This window comes from Nannobrachium achirus, assembly GCF_963921795.1.
Source record: "Nannobrachium achirus genome assembly, chromosome: 17".
Taxonomy (NCBI): domain Eukaryota; kingdom Metazoa; phylum Chordata; class Actinopteri; order Myctophiformes; family Myctophidae; genus Nannobrachium; species Nannobrachium achirus.
The window spans coordinates 22,053,988-22,072,328 of NC_137824.1; the positions used below are offsets into that span (position 1 = coordinate 22,053,988).

An 18,341-nucleotide genomic window follows, 5' to 3' on the forward strand; every position below is an offset into this window, starting at 1 on the left:
CAGGTTATGCAGTAGGCCTAGCTTATGGCGAGGAGGATGAGCTATATCCTATAGGGCTTTTTAATCTTAAAATAGAAAATAAAAATATTCACACGTTCATTGTAGGCAGCCTAATACACTGTGGATATCAACAGGCCCTTGAGACGGCAGGTCCCACTCAAACCTGAGAGGCGCGCTAAGCATGGGAGGAGGAGGAGGAGGGGGGTGGCTGGCTGTCTGACGATGCTCCATGAGGAGAGAGGAACTGCAATTCAAAGACACAGAGGCAGATAGAGGGAGAGAGGCAGAGAGCGAGAGCGAGAGAGAGAGAGAGAGAGAGAGAGAGAGAGAGAGAGAGAGAGAGAGAGAGAGAGAGACTCCAAGTCATCCATCCATCCAGGAGCAGAGCAGCGGTCTGCCTGGACCTCCCGGTGCGTCTTACTACCAGCCGCTTTCGCTGTCGCGGTGGCTCTGTGGCGGTGCGGTGAACAGCGGTCGCACGCACGGACGCACCACGCGCACACCGGCGAGTCGAGAGAGTGAAAGGACGCACCGCAGCGCAGAACCCCAGAAACGAGCGCTGCTTGCATCAGTGTTGTTCCCGCCGCGTGTGGATGCATGGGCAGAAAGAGAGAGAGACAGAGGGAGAGAGAGAGGGAGAGAGAGGACCAAACCACCTCTGCTGCACAACTGTCGCGTTTTTAGCGTTCCCTGGCCGAACGTGTTTTGCTGGTGAGTGCAGTCATATAATGCTATTTTTGTATTTTATATATATTTTAGCCCCATTTGGTCTGTTTATAAAGTGCCATGGCTGAGCATATATGGCCATGCTTTTTTGGCAATAGAGCAGCTTTCGTTCTTTTTTTTTAGGCCAAGTATGGTATTATTATTAATACAGCTGTGCTGCGTGGAGGTTAATCGGTCCATGATGATCTGCATGTCTGCCTTACAAATTCAGCGTCCTTGTCTATCACGTGTATGATCGCACAGTCTGACTCTGCAAGATGCCTGTTTGCTTGCAGTTCAGTCTGCAAGATGCGTGTTTGCTTCAGTTCAGTTCAGTCGGGCTTTAATAAGATAGCTGTTTGTTGAGCTAATAGCCTGTAGATATGCAGTGTGCGGGCCAGGAGGAGGTTTTGTATGCACTGTTTTCCCCCCTCCCCTTTCTCTCCCATGGGAAGACAGCGAGAGGGAAAACAAGGAACCTTTTTCCGCTTTTAGTGGGACAAGTCGATCTTGAAATGCGACCAAGGTCTATTTTGGAGCGAAAGAAAAGGCACCGGCCTCAATTGAGCTCGAGCCGTGTCTCCCAGCCATCCTGTTGTCATGGTTACTGGGGCTCGAGGAGGCTGGGAGAATATGGCTGTCTCGCGCTCTCCCCGTGTGTGTGTGTGTGTGTGTGTGTGTGTGTGTGTGTGTGTGTGTGTGTGTGTGTGTGTGTGTGTGTGTGTGTGTGTGTGTGTGTGTGTGTGTGTGTGTGTGTGTGTGTGTGTGTGTGTGTGTGTGTGTGTGTGTGTGTGTGTGTGAGAGGGAGAGAGAGATACATTAGGCTACTTGTTTCAGCATTTGTCTGCCTGTTGTCTGCCTGAGATAGAGGCAGGCAGCAGGCTAGTAGGCTACAGTGTGTGAGAGACAAGGCAAGGATAGATTTGGAGCACCGCTATTGTTCGCTTTTTAAGCCTTGCTCGAGAGAAGGGGTGTCTTACAGGTGTCTGATAGCAGCTCATTTCACCCAACCCCCCCCCAAAAGCCGAGTTGCTATTATCTTAATTATAGACATTTATCTGTCTAGTCTAAATCCATTGTAATTGACTCCTCAAAAACCCACTGTGTGGGCTCCTCTGGGCAACATCCTCAAATGAAGAAGACACGTAACAAAGACACAAAAGAGGGAAAAATAACTAAACATGCCTAAACTTTGTTGGGCATTTTCAAAAAACATTTTAAAATAGATCAAATAGCCGATCTACTAATACAGTTCCCCCTCCTGCCTCCCCAAGTAGGCCTAGTACTGCATGCCTATACTATAAATCAGTACAATACTATGAGCTATGAATCACTTTAAGTGGGTGTGAGCATTAAGACCTTGACACTGTAGAAGTGACATATCGGGGTGATCTGATTCTTCCACTCCAGGAGGTCAGTGGTGGACACTTTATTGCTGTGGTGGTGGTGTGACGTATAACCAGACAGACAGACAGACAGACCCCCAGTTTACCTCCCTTTCTTTCTCTCGCTAGACTTTTATCAGATGACATGTGATCACTGTGTATATATCTCCTATAGCTGCAATGTTTGTGTGTCTATGAGAGAGAGGAGAGAGATAGCGTGAGAACAAAGTACATGTGTGTGACGTGTAAATGCAATGTGCTTGTGTGTGTGTGTTACAGTGTTAACTTTGTATAGCAGAGGTCTTCAACAGGGGGCCCGTGACCCCTATAGGGGGTCCTCAGAGTTACTACAGGGGATCCTCCAAATCTTTGTGTTATAGAGAACTTTGTCCAAAAAAATAGACGATCTAATGCGAGGCGTTGTGAGCTTGTAGCCCAGCTATTTTTGGCAAAGTGATTTGGTGTATAAAGAGCAGCCTAAGTACATAGTGAAAGGTCAAGTTTATTCAGTATTGGCGGTTCAAGTGGTTACATATCTGAAAACACAAATTGACATTTCAGGGGAGCGTTCTTTAGGTTAAATTATACTTTATTGACAAGAATGGCAGCGGGAGAGCAGCAACAACATAAAATATAAACAGCAGCAGGATATGGAAGGCAGCAGCACGATACCTAAAGGCAGCAGCATACACTAGGCATAGGCATACTAACAGCAGCAGGAGAGCGGCAAAGGCATGACATGTTTACTGTGATACTATAATAAAGCAGCAGCATAGGAATAAGAACAGGCATCTATAGTAACCTAAGCAGGAGCATAACTTTGGCGATGGATTCTGTATTCGGGTCATTTCCTGCAGGCCCACGATCGCACGTGTACCATGTACGGCAAAGTACATGTATGGCCATGTACATCGTGGGCTTAACATATCTCTGCGGGCAATGACCCGAGACCCCCCGCGGGGTCTGACACAGAACCTACGGTGGAGCTGGGGTGGTGGCGGGGCAGCAGCTTGCAGCAACAATGACTACCTACCGGCAGGTATACCTCCAGACCACTCCCCCGAACTGGCTTCGTTGTTATATTCTTTTGCAAAATGAATCCAAAATACACTGCTGTCAAACGATGAAATTATATGAATCTATGAAAAGGTTGTGGGGGGTCCCTGCTTCATCTCTCTCTCAACTAAGGGGTCCTTGGCCTGAAAACGTTGAAGACCCCTGTTGTGTAGGTTTTTGTTGTTGCACATAACAGGGTCAGTACAGTGGGTCATGTGGGGTAGCTAGCCTGTGAGACTGCAGTGTGTCTCTGCAGACAGACGAGAGAGGAGAGGAACAGATCAGGAGAGAGGGGAGGGGGGAGGACGACTAGAGAGACCAATCAATAAAACTGGAGAGCTACAGTACAGTACACGTTTATATATCATTTCAAAATGACCAGTGTTGTTCAGTGGTTCTGAAAGTGAGGTTCCGGGCCCCCTTAGGGATCTGTGAGGGGGATCCATGGAGGGGGTCCCAGCTAAATGAGTAATAACAGTTTAATTTCACCGTCTCAATTTCGGCCCAATGTGAGTACCTATAAGCATGACTATTCAGGTCATAGGCGTCGCTTTCTTCACTGTTACTGTTACAATATATAGCATAAAATGTATACCCTCACAAAAACATGCGGTAATCCTGGTCTCTATACTGCCTCCCCCTGGCCAGCCGGGGCGCCTGATGGAGGGGAAAGGAACTGGTTGGATTAACGTGTTCCTTCCACACGCTACGTCCAGCCAGTGAAACTCCCCTCTGTCAGGTGAAAAGAAGTGGCTTGGACTCCTCATACATAGAAGGAAGCATGAGGTCAGTCCGTTGCTGTCCCCAGGTTGGCAGAGGGAGTGTAGCGCCCAGGATTACATTAGATAATTGGCACTGGGTGAAAAATGGGTTGCAAAATCGTGGGATAAAAAGAAAAAATATGGATAGCATTAAATATATTCTAATCAAAAATGTCCACACTCAGGATTTTGCAGTACAGTCTCTGCAGCGCTAATAAGGCTATGAAATGTTAAAGCGGCCAATTAGCCATTGTTTTGCGACTTAACCTTCCCAAAGTTGCCCCACTGATGCCTATTAGTTCTGCATGTGTCATTGAAAAGGGATGAGCGTGTGATACGTTTCCTGTCTCCACCAACAAAATCGAATCATACTCCCTCATACAACAGTATTGCGCTGTTAAATATCAATCCACGAGCTTATCACATGTGAACTTGCCCTTTTGGAATATCCCCTAATGCACCATCTTCTATTCCTGCGAGTAATAGCTTTCACAAGCCTGCTAGCAAGGAGGTTCGTTCTCCTTAATTGGATATATCCATCCCCCCTTCTCACAATAGGTGGATCCACGAAATGTTGTTCTGTATCAAACTTGAGAGACTTAGGTTCTCCCTTGGCTGCTCCTTGAAGTCCTTTAACAAAACATGGCAACCCTTGTTGAATCATATTACGATTGTGTCTCCCCCCCTTGTTCCTTGTCATGGTTGAATGTGAGAGTCTGGTGCAAGTCAGGATGGGTTCAGGTTGTGAATGTATGCCCCACTCGGTTATGCATTACCCGTTGTACCCATTGTGAGAGTAGCTATTTGTTTATCTGTGTCCCTTTAATGCTCATATATGGAGCTCACTGATGTCATCAGTATATGCTCATATATGGGCCTATTTGAAGTCGGTCATCCCATATTATGCACATTTTGGTGGATCTGGATCGGCGGATCTGCACAACCGACTATCCTACCGACCTCGAGTTTGAAGGCAGTCAGATGATTCTGGTGGACATATGGACAGATGCACAATATTTCACAAATTTATTGTAAGATAGTAAATAATATGTTTTAAACACACATCACACGAATCCACAGTATAGCCACCATTCAGATGTTGCAGCTTGCCTCTATGGATATTGATCCCTTTGTTGTCTGGCCAGTGGCCACTGTGCTGTTGCATATTCTAACTGAGCTATTAGAAGGCATCAGTGCCATGCTCAAGGGCACAGTAACCTCCATCACTGTTGGTTTATTGCTTGTTATTTGACAAGCTCATGTGTCGCTGTAACTACCGTTTAAAGGAGTAGTTCACCCCCAAAATGACCTATTGATTACTCATGCCATGGAGAGTAGAGTTCAATAATATTTTTTGTTTTTTGTCACATTCCTAAGACAAAAAATTGATTCGAGTAAATTTACCCCCATTGATTCCGGATGGGGACCCGTTTCGAAACGGGTCCCCATCCGGAACGAATGGGGGTACATTTATTGTTATCAAATTTTTGTCTTAGGAATGCGACAAAAAACTAAAAATATTATTGAACTACTCTCCATGGCATGAGTAATCAATAGAAAAAAGGTCATTTTGGGGGTGAACTACTCCTTTAAGCCAGTGGTCCTCAAACTTTGACATTTCAAGGTTTTCCCTTAATTCTGACAGTGTACAAATGGAACCAAATGGACCCGTTAGGGTCCATTTGGTTCCATTTGTACACTGTCAGAGTTACAGTCTTGTAAGGGTCAATTTAGACCCCCATAAAGGATCCTAGAGAATCCCTGAAATCTAACTTTGAAAACCACTGGTTTAAGCTATAGCTTAACCAAACACATGCACTGTAAAATCCAGAGTATACTACCTTTTTTGGTACAGTTTATATGAAAACTCTGGGTTCTGCTGTGCACTTTTAGAGCATAAACAGTGCAAGGAGCACTGCAACACGCTGCATTTGACGTTGAACTCGGTCAGACTTCAGCACGCAATGCACCACATTTGGACTGGGGGGGTTCTATATATGCTGGCACGAAACCCCCTAGTAGCTATACTCTACTGCTGCTGCTTGCTGGCCAGTGCTCCGCAGGGCTGTGCCTTGCCTCCAGGCTCCATAGTGTTTCCATGACCTCCTCTATGCAGACCAATCCTGCTTATCTCCGGAGACTCTCGGTGGACTGCAGGCGCGTCTCCTAGGGATCGATAAATTATCCTGTGTGTGTGTGTGTGGGGGGGGGGGGGGGGTGTCTGCAATGGTGTGTGTCTGTGAGACAGAAAGAAATATAGAAGAGATGCAAAGATAAACCCACAAAGGCAGAAAGAGAAACAACACACATGCATGGAGATGGCAGGAGCTACACAGAGAGGGAAGGAGTTCTTGGGGGGTGGGTGGAAGAGGAAGAGCCATTTGATGTCTTTTATATTGCCCTTTTACATTTGATTGGTTGGTGGTGTGCGTGTGCGTGCACGTGTGTGTGTGTGTGTGTGCGTGTGTGTGTGTGTGTGTGTGTGTGTGTGTGTGTGTGTGTGTGTGTGTGTGTGTGTGTGTGTGTGTGTGTGTGATTGGCAGATGGTCAAACAGCAATTAAAGGAAATTGATAAGGCTTGAGAGCCCCACTGTTCTGCTGACAAAAGTAGAATGCAATAATTCAGTCTTGATAGTACACACATGCACGGATTGCACGCACACACACACGCGCGCACGCACGCACGCACGCACGCACGCACGCACGCACGCACGCACGCACGCACGCACGCACGCACACACACACACACACACACACACACACACACACACACACACACTGTATCTCTGGCTATGCTCTCCTCCATCTATCCAGGTGGGGTTGATGAGTTCATCTGCTGTGCTCTCCTCAGCAAATAGGATCCATAATTGCCCCATTTATACGCAGATCTTTTGTACAGCGGTCACCAAAAATAGCCGATTGCTCTAACCATGTTACAGTTGAAAATCTGTTGTTTTGAGACACGTGAGAGAGAAAGAGAGGAGGGAGAATGAGAGAGTGCATTAAGAGTCAGTCGCATATTGTTTGTCTGCCTTTTTGTCAGTGTTATAAAGTAACTAAGTAGATTTAAACCCCTGATACACGTAGCAATTATTTCATCAATATCAACCAGCAACGACCAGAGGCGTCAAATGGGTTTGGCTAGGTATGGCAGTTGCCATACCTTGGCTAAAGAGGAAAAAAATAAAATGGACTTCCTAAAATAAATTCAGCCTGTTGATAAGGTATGGCAACATGACTGGCGTCTTGCAAGTGTGAAGGCACAAAAAGATTAATCCAATGACGCTGCCAAAATGGCCATACCCAATTGACGCCTCTAGTCGTTGCTAGTTGATATTGATGAAATAATTGCTACATGTATCAGGGGCTTTAAGTACTGTACTTAAGGACAATTTTGATGTATTTGTACTTGAGTATTTCCAGTTTTCAGTACTTTTACTTCAACTCCACTACATCTTGGATACCTTTACTACTCTACAATTATTTGAAAACTTTAGTTACTAGTTACTTTGTAGATATAAGTGATTATATTATAAAACATACATTAATCCACTTTAGCCCTATTTTATACCTAGGCTATTTTCAAACATTTTCAAACAGGAGTAGTTCACCCCCAAAATGACTTTTTTTCTATTGATTAGTCACGCCATGGAGAGTAGAGTTCAATAATATTTTTCGTTTTTTGTCACATTCCTAAGACAAATATTTGATTCGAGTAAATTTACCCCCATTGATTCCGGATGGGGACCCGTTTCGAAACGGGTCCCCATCCGGAACGAATGGGGGTAGATTTATTGTTATCACATTTTTGGAGCGGTGAAAGCGCTCCCAATAGACAGGTATGTCTGTGGGTGGGTGGGTGGCTATGTGGGTGGCTGGCTATGTCTGTAGCCTGGCAATACCTTGAGTGGCCACACACAACACACAAGTTAAAGGAGGGGCGCTGTTGTGCAGGCACACACACACACACAGCTTCTATGGCACTATTGTGCAGACTAGACACACACACACACACACACACACACACACACACACACACACACACACACGGTATAGCTGCTCAGATTCACCGCTCCACTTCGAACCGAGGTTTGATTTTTGTCTTAGGAATGTGACAAAAAACTAAAAATATTATTGAACTCTAGTCTCCATGGCGTGAAAAAAGTCATTTTGGGGGTGAACTACTCCTTTAAGTATATTTTGATGCCAATACTTTCGTACTTTTACTTTCATGTACATTTTTAATTCCGGAATCTTACTTGTAACAGAGTATTTCTACATTTCTACATTTCTACACCTTTTTGTTTTCTGCTTGTTGATCTGCTATTTTTGGTGAATGGTTCCCTCAGAATAGGCATGCTGCGATGGATTCAAGTGTTTAAAAAAAGCCCATTATTCAGCCAGGCCTCTGTGTGAAGTGTGGCCTAGGCTAATTGGTTACATGAGCATGTCTTGTTTCCATTTCCTCCCATGTGTTATTGCATGCGTGTGTGTGCGTGTGTGTTAACTCTCAAATACCTGGAACGCGCCCGAGTCGCGTTAGATTTTAACCACTTCTGTGAGCTTGTATATCTGCTATTTTTGAAAAATCGTGAAAATGTGTGCAAGTCTTTGAATATCTTTGACCCGATCTTTGACCCGACTTCTAAATCCTTCCTCTGAATCATGCTGTTCTCAAACCTTTTCATGTCAAGGACCCCCAAAATTACAGGTATTTGGCCACGGACCCCCATCTCAAAATATGTTGTTCCAGGGACCACCCAGAAGCAAATATTTGAGTTACAAATGTTCGCTTTTAAGTAGATATATTCAAAGACTTGCAAAAAAAATCATGATTTTTCAAAAATAGCAGATCTACAAGCTCGCAGCGCGGCACTCGGTGCCGCGCTGTGAGCTTGTATATCTGCTATTTTTCAATAGTTAAAGCAGTCAGTAATCGTAGGCCTAAATGGGTTAATATGTGCATACTGTATGCATCACTGTGTAATTGCCAGCTTGTTTGCATATGCTTCTCACATGGTCATGAGTACGAGCTGCAATGTGTTTCCGATCAGGATCCAAGATATTTATAGGTCCACTGGGGTTGCTTCGGCCCAAATGTTTGCAGATTTCTAAATGGCACAATCAGCAGATTTCAAACAGGGAACAAAATGAACTTTTTGTCTTACCTGCAAAACCGTAATAGTAACACGGACTATAAGCAGAAATATAAAGGCATTTTGCTTATGTATAGACATTTTCAATTTCATTATACTGTTCTATTTTGCCATGATTATAGGCATCTGTCTTTTACTTCTAGAGCAATAAAGTGCCTATCCTTTTCAGCTTTTACTATCTTGGAATAGCAGGTTATTTAGAACATTTTGGCATGACAAGTTAAAAATTATTAGCTCTGTTTGGTAAATGCAGTCATGTACTGTATATGTATGTCACGTTTTCTGAGCATCATGTTTAGATACATGTATACACATGAACAGTGCTGTGTTCTACCTGTAACGCACGTATACGGCGTCTGCCGTCGGAAATACAAATATGAATAGCGTCTGCCCTCGTGAACCTTTCAAAGTAGTGTATTTGATAGGCATTATGCACTGGCGTATGCCCTGGCCACACGAATAGCCGCAGATCATAGATTATAGTATGCCCTCAAAAAAAGTCTAGAACACACCACTGCACATGAAGGGGCGGCATAGCTCAGGGGTAGAGAAACCGTTATTAGAGCACGAAGGGTTCCCAGTTCGAATCCGGGCTCCCCTTGAGTTAATGTCGAAGAGTCCTTGAGCAAGACTCTGAACCCCTAGTTGCTCCCGGTGAGCAGGTTGGTGCCTTGCATGGTTTTCTCTGCCACCGGTGTATGAATGTGTGCGTGAATGAGTGAATGTAATGCACAATCTATGTAAAGCGCCTTGGATAAAAGCGCTATATAAATGCACCATTTACCATTTATGAATCCTTTACTGTAGATCAGTGGTTTTCAACCAGTGGTCCGGGGAGTCGGACCACCAGTGGTCCTTGAGGGGGTTCCAGGTGGTAACCAAAAGGACCCTTATAGATCTTTAACTCTTGAGAGTGTAAAATCTTATGCTCCCAAGAGTTAATGCAGTTTTTGGGGTCAACATTTGCAAGTAATTTCTCCTATTATATGGCACCACATCAATACAGCATGGAATTGTGGACAAAACCCTATCCAACGATAACAAAATATTCTAAACTATGTTTTGGGCCTGAGAGGCTAAATCTCATCAAATGGTGGTTGTGGCTAAAATGCGGAATAAATAATGGGCCCTCAACTCATACGAAAAAGGTTGAAAACCTCTGATTTAGATTAATGTCTTTCTCATGTGAAATCCAATTGGGAAAACGTGTGGCCAGTGAAGGGTTAACCTGCTTTCTGATGCCATTACCCATTCCATGCTTATGTTTACAGTGGGGAATGCACTTTTCCCCCCCTAATGTGATGCTTGGAGGCAACCGCTGCATTGCAAAGCTGTAAACGGCATGATTGCGGCCTTATAGACGTGACTCACGGAAATAAAGAACCTAAATGAAGTTTAAGCGCCCGAGACTGCTATCGGAGTTTCATTTCCAAACCGCCTCTTTTTCACAGAATCAAAGCATATGTTTTACAATTAAATTGCAATCAGAATTGTGGGTCGTCTCCATAATTTGGTCGCCAGAGACCTAATAAAGATTCATCAATATACACGGAATGGCTCAGATTTTCCTTCCAGTTATTTGTTGGGCATGCCATAGTGCTGTTTGAAAATAACTTACAGAAGGAAAGGTCATGTTTTTAGGTTTATTTTTGCAGATGGAATACATTATCACACTGCTTGGTGAAGATATCTGTTGGATAATGCAAACATTTGCAATTTTTAAAAAAAAAAATTTTTTTTTAACTTAATACTGTGTTACCTCAAGTTCTGTTTTAGCGGCAAAGATAATGACAGTGATTAAAAGCAGCTGTACAGTGGCCAGGAAGAGTAATTAATTGTGACTTGGCTGGCGGCGGAGTATGGCGGGGTGTCCCGTAAATGTATTTAATGTTCAGCCACCTCCTGCGCAACCGTTTGTTGTTTGAATTGATGCCCTGTAATAACATTATGTCAAACACAGAAAGCTTTGAAAAACTATAATTGAGTGCCATTCAATGACATGATGTCTTGTGTGCGTGCCAGTAAGTAGGGATACAGACCTTACAAATGTGGGAGGCCTGCCGAGCTCTAAGCCACCTTATGGCACAATGGACCTTTTCTACCAAAAGAACCTGGGTGCTGTTCAACTTTCTTGGAACCACGGTTCATTCTTGAGAACCGGCTTGCGTTTCCACCCGATTGAACCAGAGGAACCAAGGATTTTGTGGTTCCCGTTCTGAACTAACTTTTACTGTTCGGAACCAACTCGGTTCTCGGTGGAAAAGCTCACCTCTGGTTCATCCCATAGGCGGGAGAATCAGGTTCTTTGCCGGTCGAAAAGCAGAACTTGAGGAGGAGTCGGAGCATGAAGTTGTAGGTTCAAATCCAATGTGTTTATTTTATTCATGATGCATCTATTTATCACATAATTGTATTCTTTCTGTGAATGAAAACAATTTATATAAAAAAATAAAAATAAAAGGTAAATCACTCCATGCTCAGTGGGAACAGATCCAGTTGATTATTCAGCTGGTGAAAACACCAGAAATAGAGAGATAGATGAGAGAGTGAGAGAGACAGAGCAGAGCCAAGAGTGCGGAATATGGATTGGGGTGAGAAAGAAAAAGAGTGTGATAAGCATCTAGTGCGCAAGCTGGATCACAGTGATGTTGAGAGCACTCTGTTGGGGTTTGTTAAACACTCATATCTGTCTGTCTGTCTGTCTGTCTGTCTGTCTGTCTGTCTGTCTGTTTTTCTCTGTGACATGTTCTACCTTTTCATGTCCTCCTTTACCAAAGCTGTTTTTGGACTCATCCGTTAAAGAGGACAAAGTGTTCTAGACACGCAATGCAACGCAACACGTGCACGCTGCGTGCGCTCGAGCATGTGCGCGCACGCACACACAAACACACACATACTCACATGCACGCACGCACATACACAGTTGCACAGCACGCACTCACAACACACACAAACAGCTGCTCTACTGTTGAAGGTGACCTCTGTGGCTTAGTAGAAATAACCCAAGACTGTGTCAACTGGAGATCTTGTAGCTCAGGGGTCTTCAACAGGGGGTCCGGGACCCCTATGGGGTCCTCAGTGTTACTAAAGGGGGGCCGCCAGATCTTTGTGTGAGAGGATAATTCTTTTAAAAGTAACAACTTGAACCCTCGCATCCCAATTCTGTGGAGAAGAGTTTAGTAAGTAACAACGGTTTAAGTGGTCAAAAGTCTGAAAAAAAAAAATTTTAACATAAATCAGACTGATGTCTGTCAAACAAGTTTATGAATCTCAATGAAACTCTGTATCACACATTTATGCAATATGTAGAGGGGGTCCCTGCTTCATGTCTCTCTCAGCTAAGGGGTCCTTGGCCTGAAAAGACCCCTGCTGTAACTGTCCTGTCCTTCCTTCTGCTGACCTTTGCTTTACTTTCTACTCCTCTGAATCGCCCTCCTTCTTTGCTAGTTTCCTGGCTCCCCCATGTGACTGTTTTTCCACATACATTTTGTTAACCACTTTGAACCCCAGCATCTCTATTCTGGGTGAGAAAATGTAGCACAAAAATGGCAGATTGACCTTGTAGATTGGCTATATACTGTATGGTGAGAAGATTAGGTGTACTGTAGATTCAAAAAGCACTCGAGTACAGTTGTAACTCGGATCTGTTTTACTGACAATAGAGGGTTGTCTCCCCCTCTTTTTCCTTCTATCTCTCTCTCTCTCTCTCTCAGGAGTGCAGTCTTCTATAGTTGATCTATAGGGATCAGGTCTTCAGCACCGGCGTGCCCTGCTCACCCACCCAGCAGAGGGCACGATGACCCAGGAGGGGCAGGCCCTGCCCCAGACCTCCCCCACCCCACCGGAGGACCCTTTGGAGCAAGACGCCGCCGCTGCCGCCGCGACCGGCCCGACCGACCCAACGGACCCAAACGACCCGACCGCGGAGGCACTCGGCGCGCAGGTCGAGCAGGAGTCCGCGGGGCCCGGGGAGACGGAAGGCGTCATAGTAGTGGAAGTAGAGGAGAGTGAAGGCAGAGGTGAGGAGGCGGCAGAGAGAACGGACGAGACGCCGAGGGACGAGGAAGGAGGAGGAGGCGGGATGAGGGCCGAGAGAATAGAAGATGGATCGGGTGACAAGAGTGGACGAACAGACGGCGGCGGGGAGGATGGAGAGAGGGGGTGCGAGTGCACAGAGGCGAGCGCGGGGGAAAAGAGAGACGGGGTGGAGGAGGAGGAGGGGACGGGGAACGAGGAGACGCCAGCATCCACACAGCAGGAGGCAACGCAGCCTGAACAAGATGGACGGTTAGTCCTCAAAGACGCCACACTGAGTTGATAGACAGACACGACCTTTAGAATGTATACAGACCAAGATCGCCGTTCACGTTTACTCTGACTGTTGACTGAACAGTATCATGGTCATTTTAAAGTATTTAGCACAAACACAGGACACTGAAAAAGGCAAGATTGTGTGTAAAATTTTCAATTTAACCCTTCATATTTAATATTATTGACCTGAAGTGCTTTCAATGGCTTTAGTCTCAAAGATTAGTGTGCTATAATGTGACACAAAAGTATTCTTCAACCTAATACAACAGTTCTCTGGGTGATAATTAGCCTTAACACAATTAGCACAATTGCAAAATGAAAATGCCTACTTTGATTAACCGAGGCAAAAGCTTGGCTTGGGTAAGAAATGCAAAGTGGGACCACAAATGGCCTAATTTCCAGGCAGTGTGAGAGCTCAGTGAAACGAATCCCCGATAGTCTCTTGAAAGATAATTTAGGTGTGTCTCTACGGGGTGTGTTGCTTTTTTATAGCACCACCCAAATCGTTATTAAGATGGTCCTTTATTTCAGTGGTTTTCAACCAGTGGTCCTTGAGGGGGTTCCAGGTGGTCCTCAGCTAAATGATGGACAGTTGGTAACCAAAAGGACCCTTATAGATCTTTAACTCTTGAGAGCGTAAAATGAAACCAAATGGACCCTTACGGGTCCATTTGGTTTCATTTTACGCTCTCAAGAGTTACATTATTGTTAAACATCTGTATTACTTACTGTAATTTACAAGAAGGTCTGCTCAATTAGAGAATGTAGAAGAATAGTTATTTTGGTCAAGGTTTGACTGTAATCTCTCCTATGGTACCACGTCAATACAGCATGGAATTGTTGGGAAAATCTTATCCTACAACAACAAAATATTCTATGTTTTGGGTCTGAGAGGCTTCAAAAACATCAAATGGTGGCCTGTGGCTCAAATGCTGAAAAAATAATGGACCTTGATTTGAAAAGGGTTGAAAACCACTGCTTTATTTGACCAGAAAATGTAATAATTATTTTTGTACGTACAAATACTGGAGAACTATTTTCTAGAAGCATTGGACCATTATGCAGAAAGCCGAAAACAACATAAACACCTTTCTTTTTTTTCTTTTTTTTCTTTATCTGTTTATTGGTTTTATACAGGTTTTTTAAGGACATACAGGCATACAAATGAATCTATACAATATTGGTTATACTTTGTAGATGAGTATACCACACAAAACAAACACACACCCTTCTCCCCCCCACCCCAGAAACATACATCAGACATATACATTAAACAGAACAAAAAGGAAAAAAACACACAACCGAGCCAAAGACGAGACAAAATAAAAAGAGAAAAAAACAAAACAATGCATGAAGGTTACATTTTCATCATTATATATTCTTCATGTGTTCTCCGTGATGACCATTGGCCCATTTTCGAACCACCGTAAGCCAGAAGAGATTCAACGCCTGGCCTTTACATAGTCCATGAAAGGTTGCCAGGTTTTAAAAAACCTTTCTATAGAACCCCGTAGAGTAAATCTTAGTTTTTCTAACTTAAGGTGCTGCATGACATCATTAACCAGCATTTTAAATGCAGGAGGCTGAGCTTGTTTCCAATTCATTAGAATTAACCTGCGTGCCATAAAGGTCACGAATCTCGCCACTGTGGAGTCACGTCCTCTAAGGGGACTATTCTCTCCCGGAATCCCCAACACTGCCATAACAGGGTCGGGATCTACTCTATATCCCAGAATATCCGAGAGAGTTTTAAATATAGAATTCCAAAAGTTGGACAAATTTGGACATGACCAAAACATGTGCCCCAGTGTGGCCGGGAAAACCTTACAACGGTCACACATGGGATCTGTGTCGGGATACATTTTGGAAAGCTTGACCTTTGAGTAATGTAGTCGATGCAGCACCTTGAATTGTATGAGGCCGTGCCTGGCGATAAACACCTTTCTTTTAAAGGTAATCGTTACTTTCTAAGCCAATGAAGTTGACTCAGCCACGGTTCTAGTTTTAGAGAAATACGTGGTCAATCAATATGAAAATGAAGCTATTCCGTCTTCATTCCTTGAAAGGTAGACATTCTAATGACTTGCGCAACTTCAGCAGTACAGAGCATTACGGATTCATTATATGTATAGATTGTGTTAAAGTGGTTGAGTTACAGTATAGAGAGGGCAGACAGATGAGACAGTGTGTCGTTTTAGCTATTCGTAGAGAGTAACAAATAGCCTGTTTTTTGCAAGCAATTGTCAGTGTGACGTCTATCCTGCCAGATTAAATATTAGCATAATATCCTACTTCTCCTGAATGAAAAAGAGGGAAAAAGACTGTTACATTTTGCATGTTAGCCTAACGCATATCGCCATTGTTGGGTGAAAACCTTGTATGTCCAAAACCATTCGTTTAGCATTTATCATTTTAAAAATGATTTAGACTAGCGAAAACAGACGATCTACAAGCACACAACGCCTTGCACCGCGAGGCGTTGTATTCTTGTAGATCTGCTGTTTTCACCACTTTTGTGCGACGGCCTTGTATGATGAAGTAGGGCTTTACTTTGCAGAAGAACGTAAAAATGTGAAACTTGGAGATAAGAGGTTTCTGCCCGACAACGACGATATGTTAACTGTGGGTACATTTTCTTTCTTTCCTTCCTTCCTTCCTTCCTTCCTTCCTTCCTTGCGTCCTTCCCCTCACACACAGACTGGAGAACGGCTTAGAGGGACCCGAGGAAGACGACGAAGGCGACGAGGACGTGGGCGGCGGGGGGCTTACACAGGCGCACCTGGACACTTTCAGCTCCAACTTTGAGACTTCTGTGGAGCAGGCCGACGCGGAAGTGGAGGAGGAAGAGGAAGAGGACGAAGGAGCACAGAAGGACGGAGGAGGCAGGAGGAGGGGGGTGAACCGGGACAGCTTCAGCTCTGCGTTTGAGCAGATCGTCGAGCAGGCCGTCGGGCGGGGGGCAGAGGAGGACGAGGAGGAGGAGGAGGCGGCGGCGGAGGAAGACGAGCGGGAGAGAGCGAAGGCGGACAACAAGGACGGCTTCAGCTCCACGTTCGAGCGCATCGTGGAGTCGGCCCTGCTGCGGGGCGGGACCTGCTACAGCTCGCTGGACTCGCTAGACGTGCTGTCGCTCACGGACGAGACGGACAGCTGCGTCAGCTTCGAGGCGCCGCTCACGCCCCTCATCCAGCAGAGGTCGCTGTTACAGGGGCCCGAGCCTCTGGAGCCGGAGCTGGCCACCGTGCAGGAGCAAGAAGGGGGCGAGGCGGGTGGAGTGGATCCCTCGACAGGGGGGGACACTGAGTCTGACCCTGACGCCGCCGCCGCCACCGGAGCTGAGGCTCGGGTCGGGGCAGGGGCGAGCCCACTGCGGACCACAATCCCTGGGAGTAGGTCGGAGTTTACGTTAAGCCAGCCTGGACGTTGGGCCGTTCACAATGGATACCACACATCAGACTACCAGGGGGCCGCAGAGGGGTCCGGAGCCATGCTCAATTCTGTCAGGTAAGAAGAACATTACAGTTGCAGTATTTATTGATTGATTGATTTGTGAACCATGAATTTTGTGTCTTGTCCTTGAAGACCCATCTCTTACATGTGTTTTCTTAAAGGATGACTTCACCACTTTTCAACCTATCTTCATATAATTGGTCCTCACTAATGTTCATGATAAAATATCACTTTTTTTTTAACTCTGTCTGGGTCTCTTAGAAGGGCTGTGGGCAGTTCCCGAAACCCATCAATGGGGAATCCAAGCTAATAGAAACTGCAGGCTTTTTATTCCTGAAAGGTTACCATGCTATAATGAAAGCCATTGTTCTCACGATAATAAAAATCTAAATATTCCTTTTTAAATCTTGGTTAAAAATAAATCTGCCTAAGGCAGGTATCTGAACTGCCCACAGACTACTAGAGTAGATTTTTTTCCTTTTTGTTATTTCATCGTGAACATTAGTCAGACTCAGGACCAATTATATGAAGATGGCGAAGTCGTCCTTTAACAATGCATTTAACAAATCAGCAAAAAGAAAAGTGCCGTGTCCACTCTCCTTTATACATTCCTTTTAATCCAGATGGAAAGTAAGAAGGCTGGGAGGGAGACACATGAATAATCTATTGGAGGGACCAGACCGCAGGCCAAGAGGCCACTGTAGTATCTATGGCAATTCTTCTGACCACCACACCGATAACTCACTCAACTCTAGCAGACTAGCACCCACTTTTCCTCTTTATGCTCTTTGACTACAATCTTTGTTAATAGTGTTAACATGCCACATTGGCCACTCTCATTGTTGAGTGTAATCGAGGAAGGGTTGCAAGTATGGATGTATATAAGAGATGGTCATAGCTCTAGGGTGGGTGTCTCTCCAGGGCTACCAGAAGAGTTACATTACCTGTAAAAGTTGTGGAGTGATATAAACAATATTACAGTCAGTGTTTGTTAAAGTACACTCATTATATGCTCTCTGAGTAGTTTTAATAAGGCAGGCAGTAGAAGCTTGCCTGTATGGCTCCTGAAGTGTAGCTTGTATGTGGCCTGTCACCTTGTTCCAACCAGCAGGTGGCGTGAATAGCACTGAGGGGCAGAATACAAATACATGCATGTCATTGCAGTCATTGGAGACGGCACATGTTGAACTGCCATACACATTTCCAGACATGTGGCTTTCCCCTGGTGATATGGCCATAACACACCATAGTCACGCCAGACTAATAATTTGAGTTCCAGTTGCTGTTGGGCAAAAAACATATTTTATGTTTTCATAAATGAATGCCCTATTTTATACTTTGTCGTATTGCATCGTCATGCAAAAGTAGTGAGAATATCCAGTCGTGTTGTGATGTGACATGTTCTGAGCTATTGTTTATTATTTCTTTTGAATAACATGACCAAATTAGTGATGTCAGGTTGAAAGTGATTAAGTCTGTGGGTAAATATTGGTTAAATATAAATAGTTAACCAATGT

The 18,341-nt window shown here is 44.6% G+C and overlaps 1 protein-coding gene across 3 annotated transcripts in view; it reads left to right on the forward strand.

Moving 5' to 3' along the window:
• Nucleotides 1-18,341, forward strand: part of psd2 (pleckstrin and Sec7 domain containing 2) — a 73,110-nt gene that overhangs the window by 16,188 nt on the left and 38,581 nt on the right. For all 3 annotated transcript variants that reach the window (XM_080746396.1, XM_080746397.1, XM_080746395.1), the window contains 2 exons: nucleotides 12,777-13,350; nucleotides 16,072-16,878. In XM_080746396.1, the coding sequence (XP_080602522.1) occupies nucleotides 12,860-13,350; nucleotides 16,072-16,878 (1,298 nt within the window). In that variant the 5' untranslated portion in view covers nucleotides 12,777-12,859. The remainder of the gene's footprint in view (nucleotides 1-12,776; nucleotides 13,351-16,071; nucleotides 16,879-18,341) is intronic.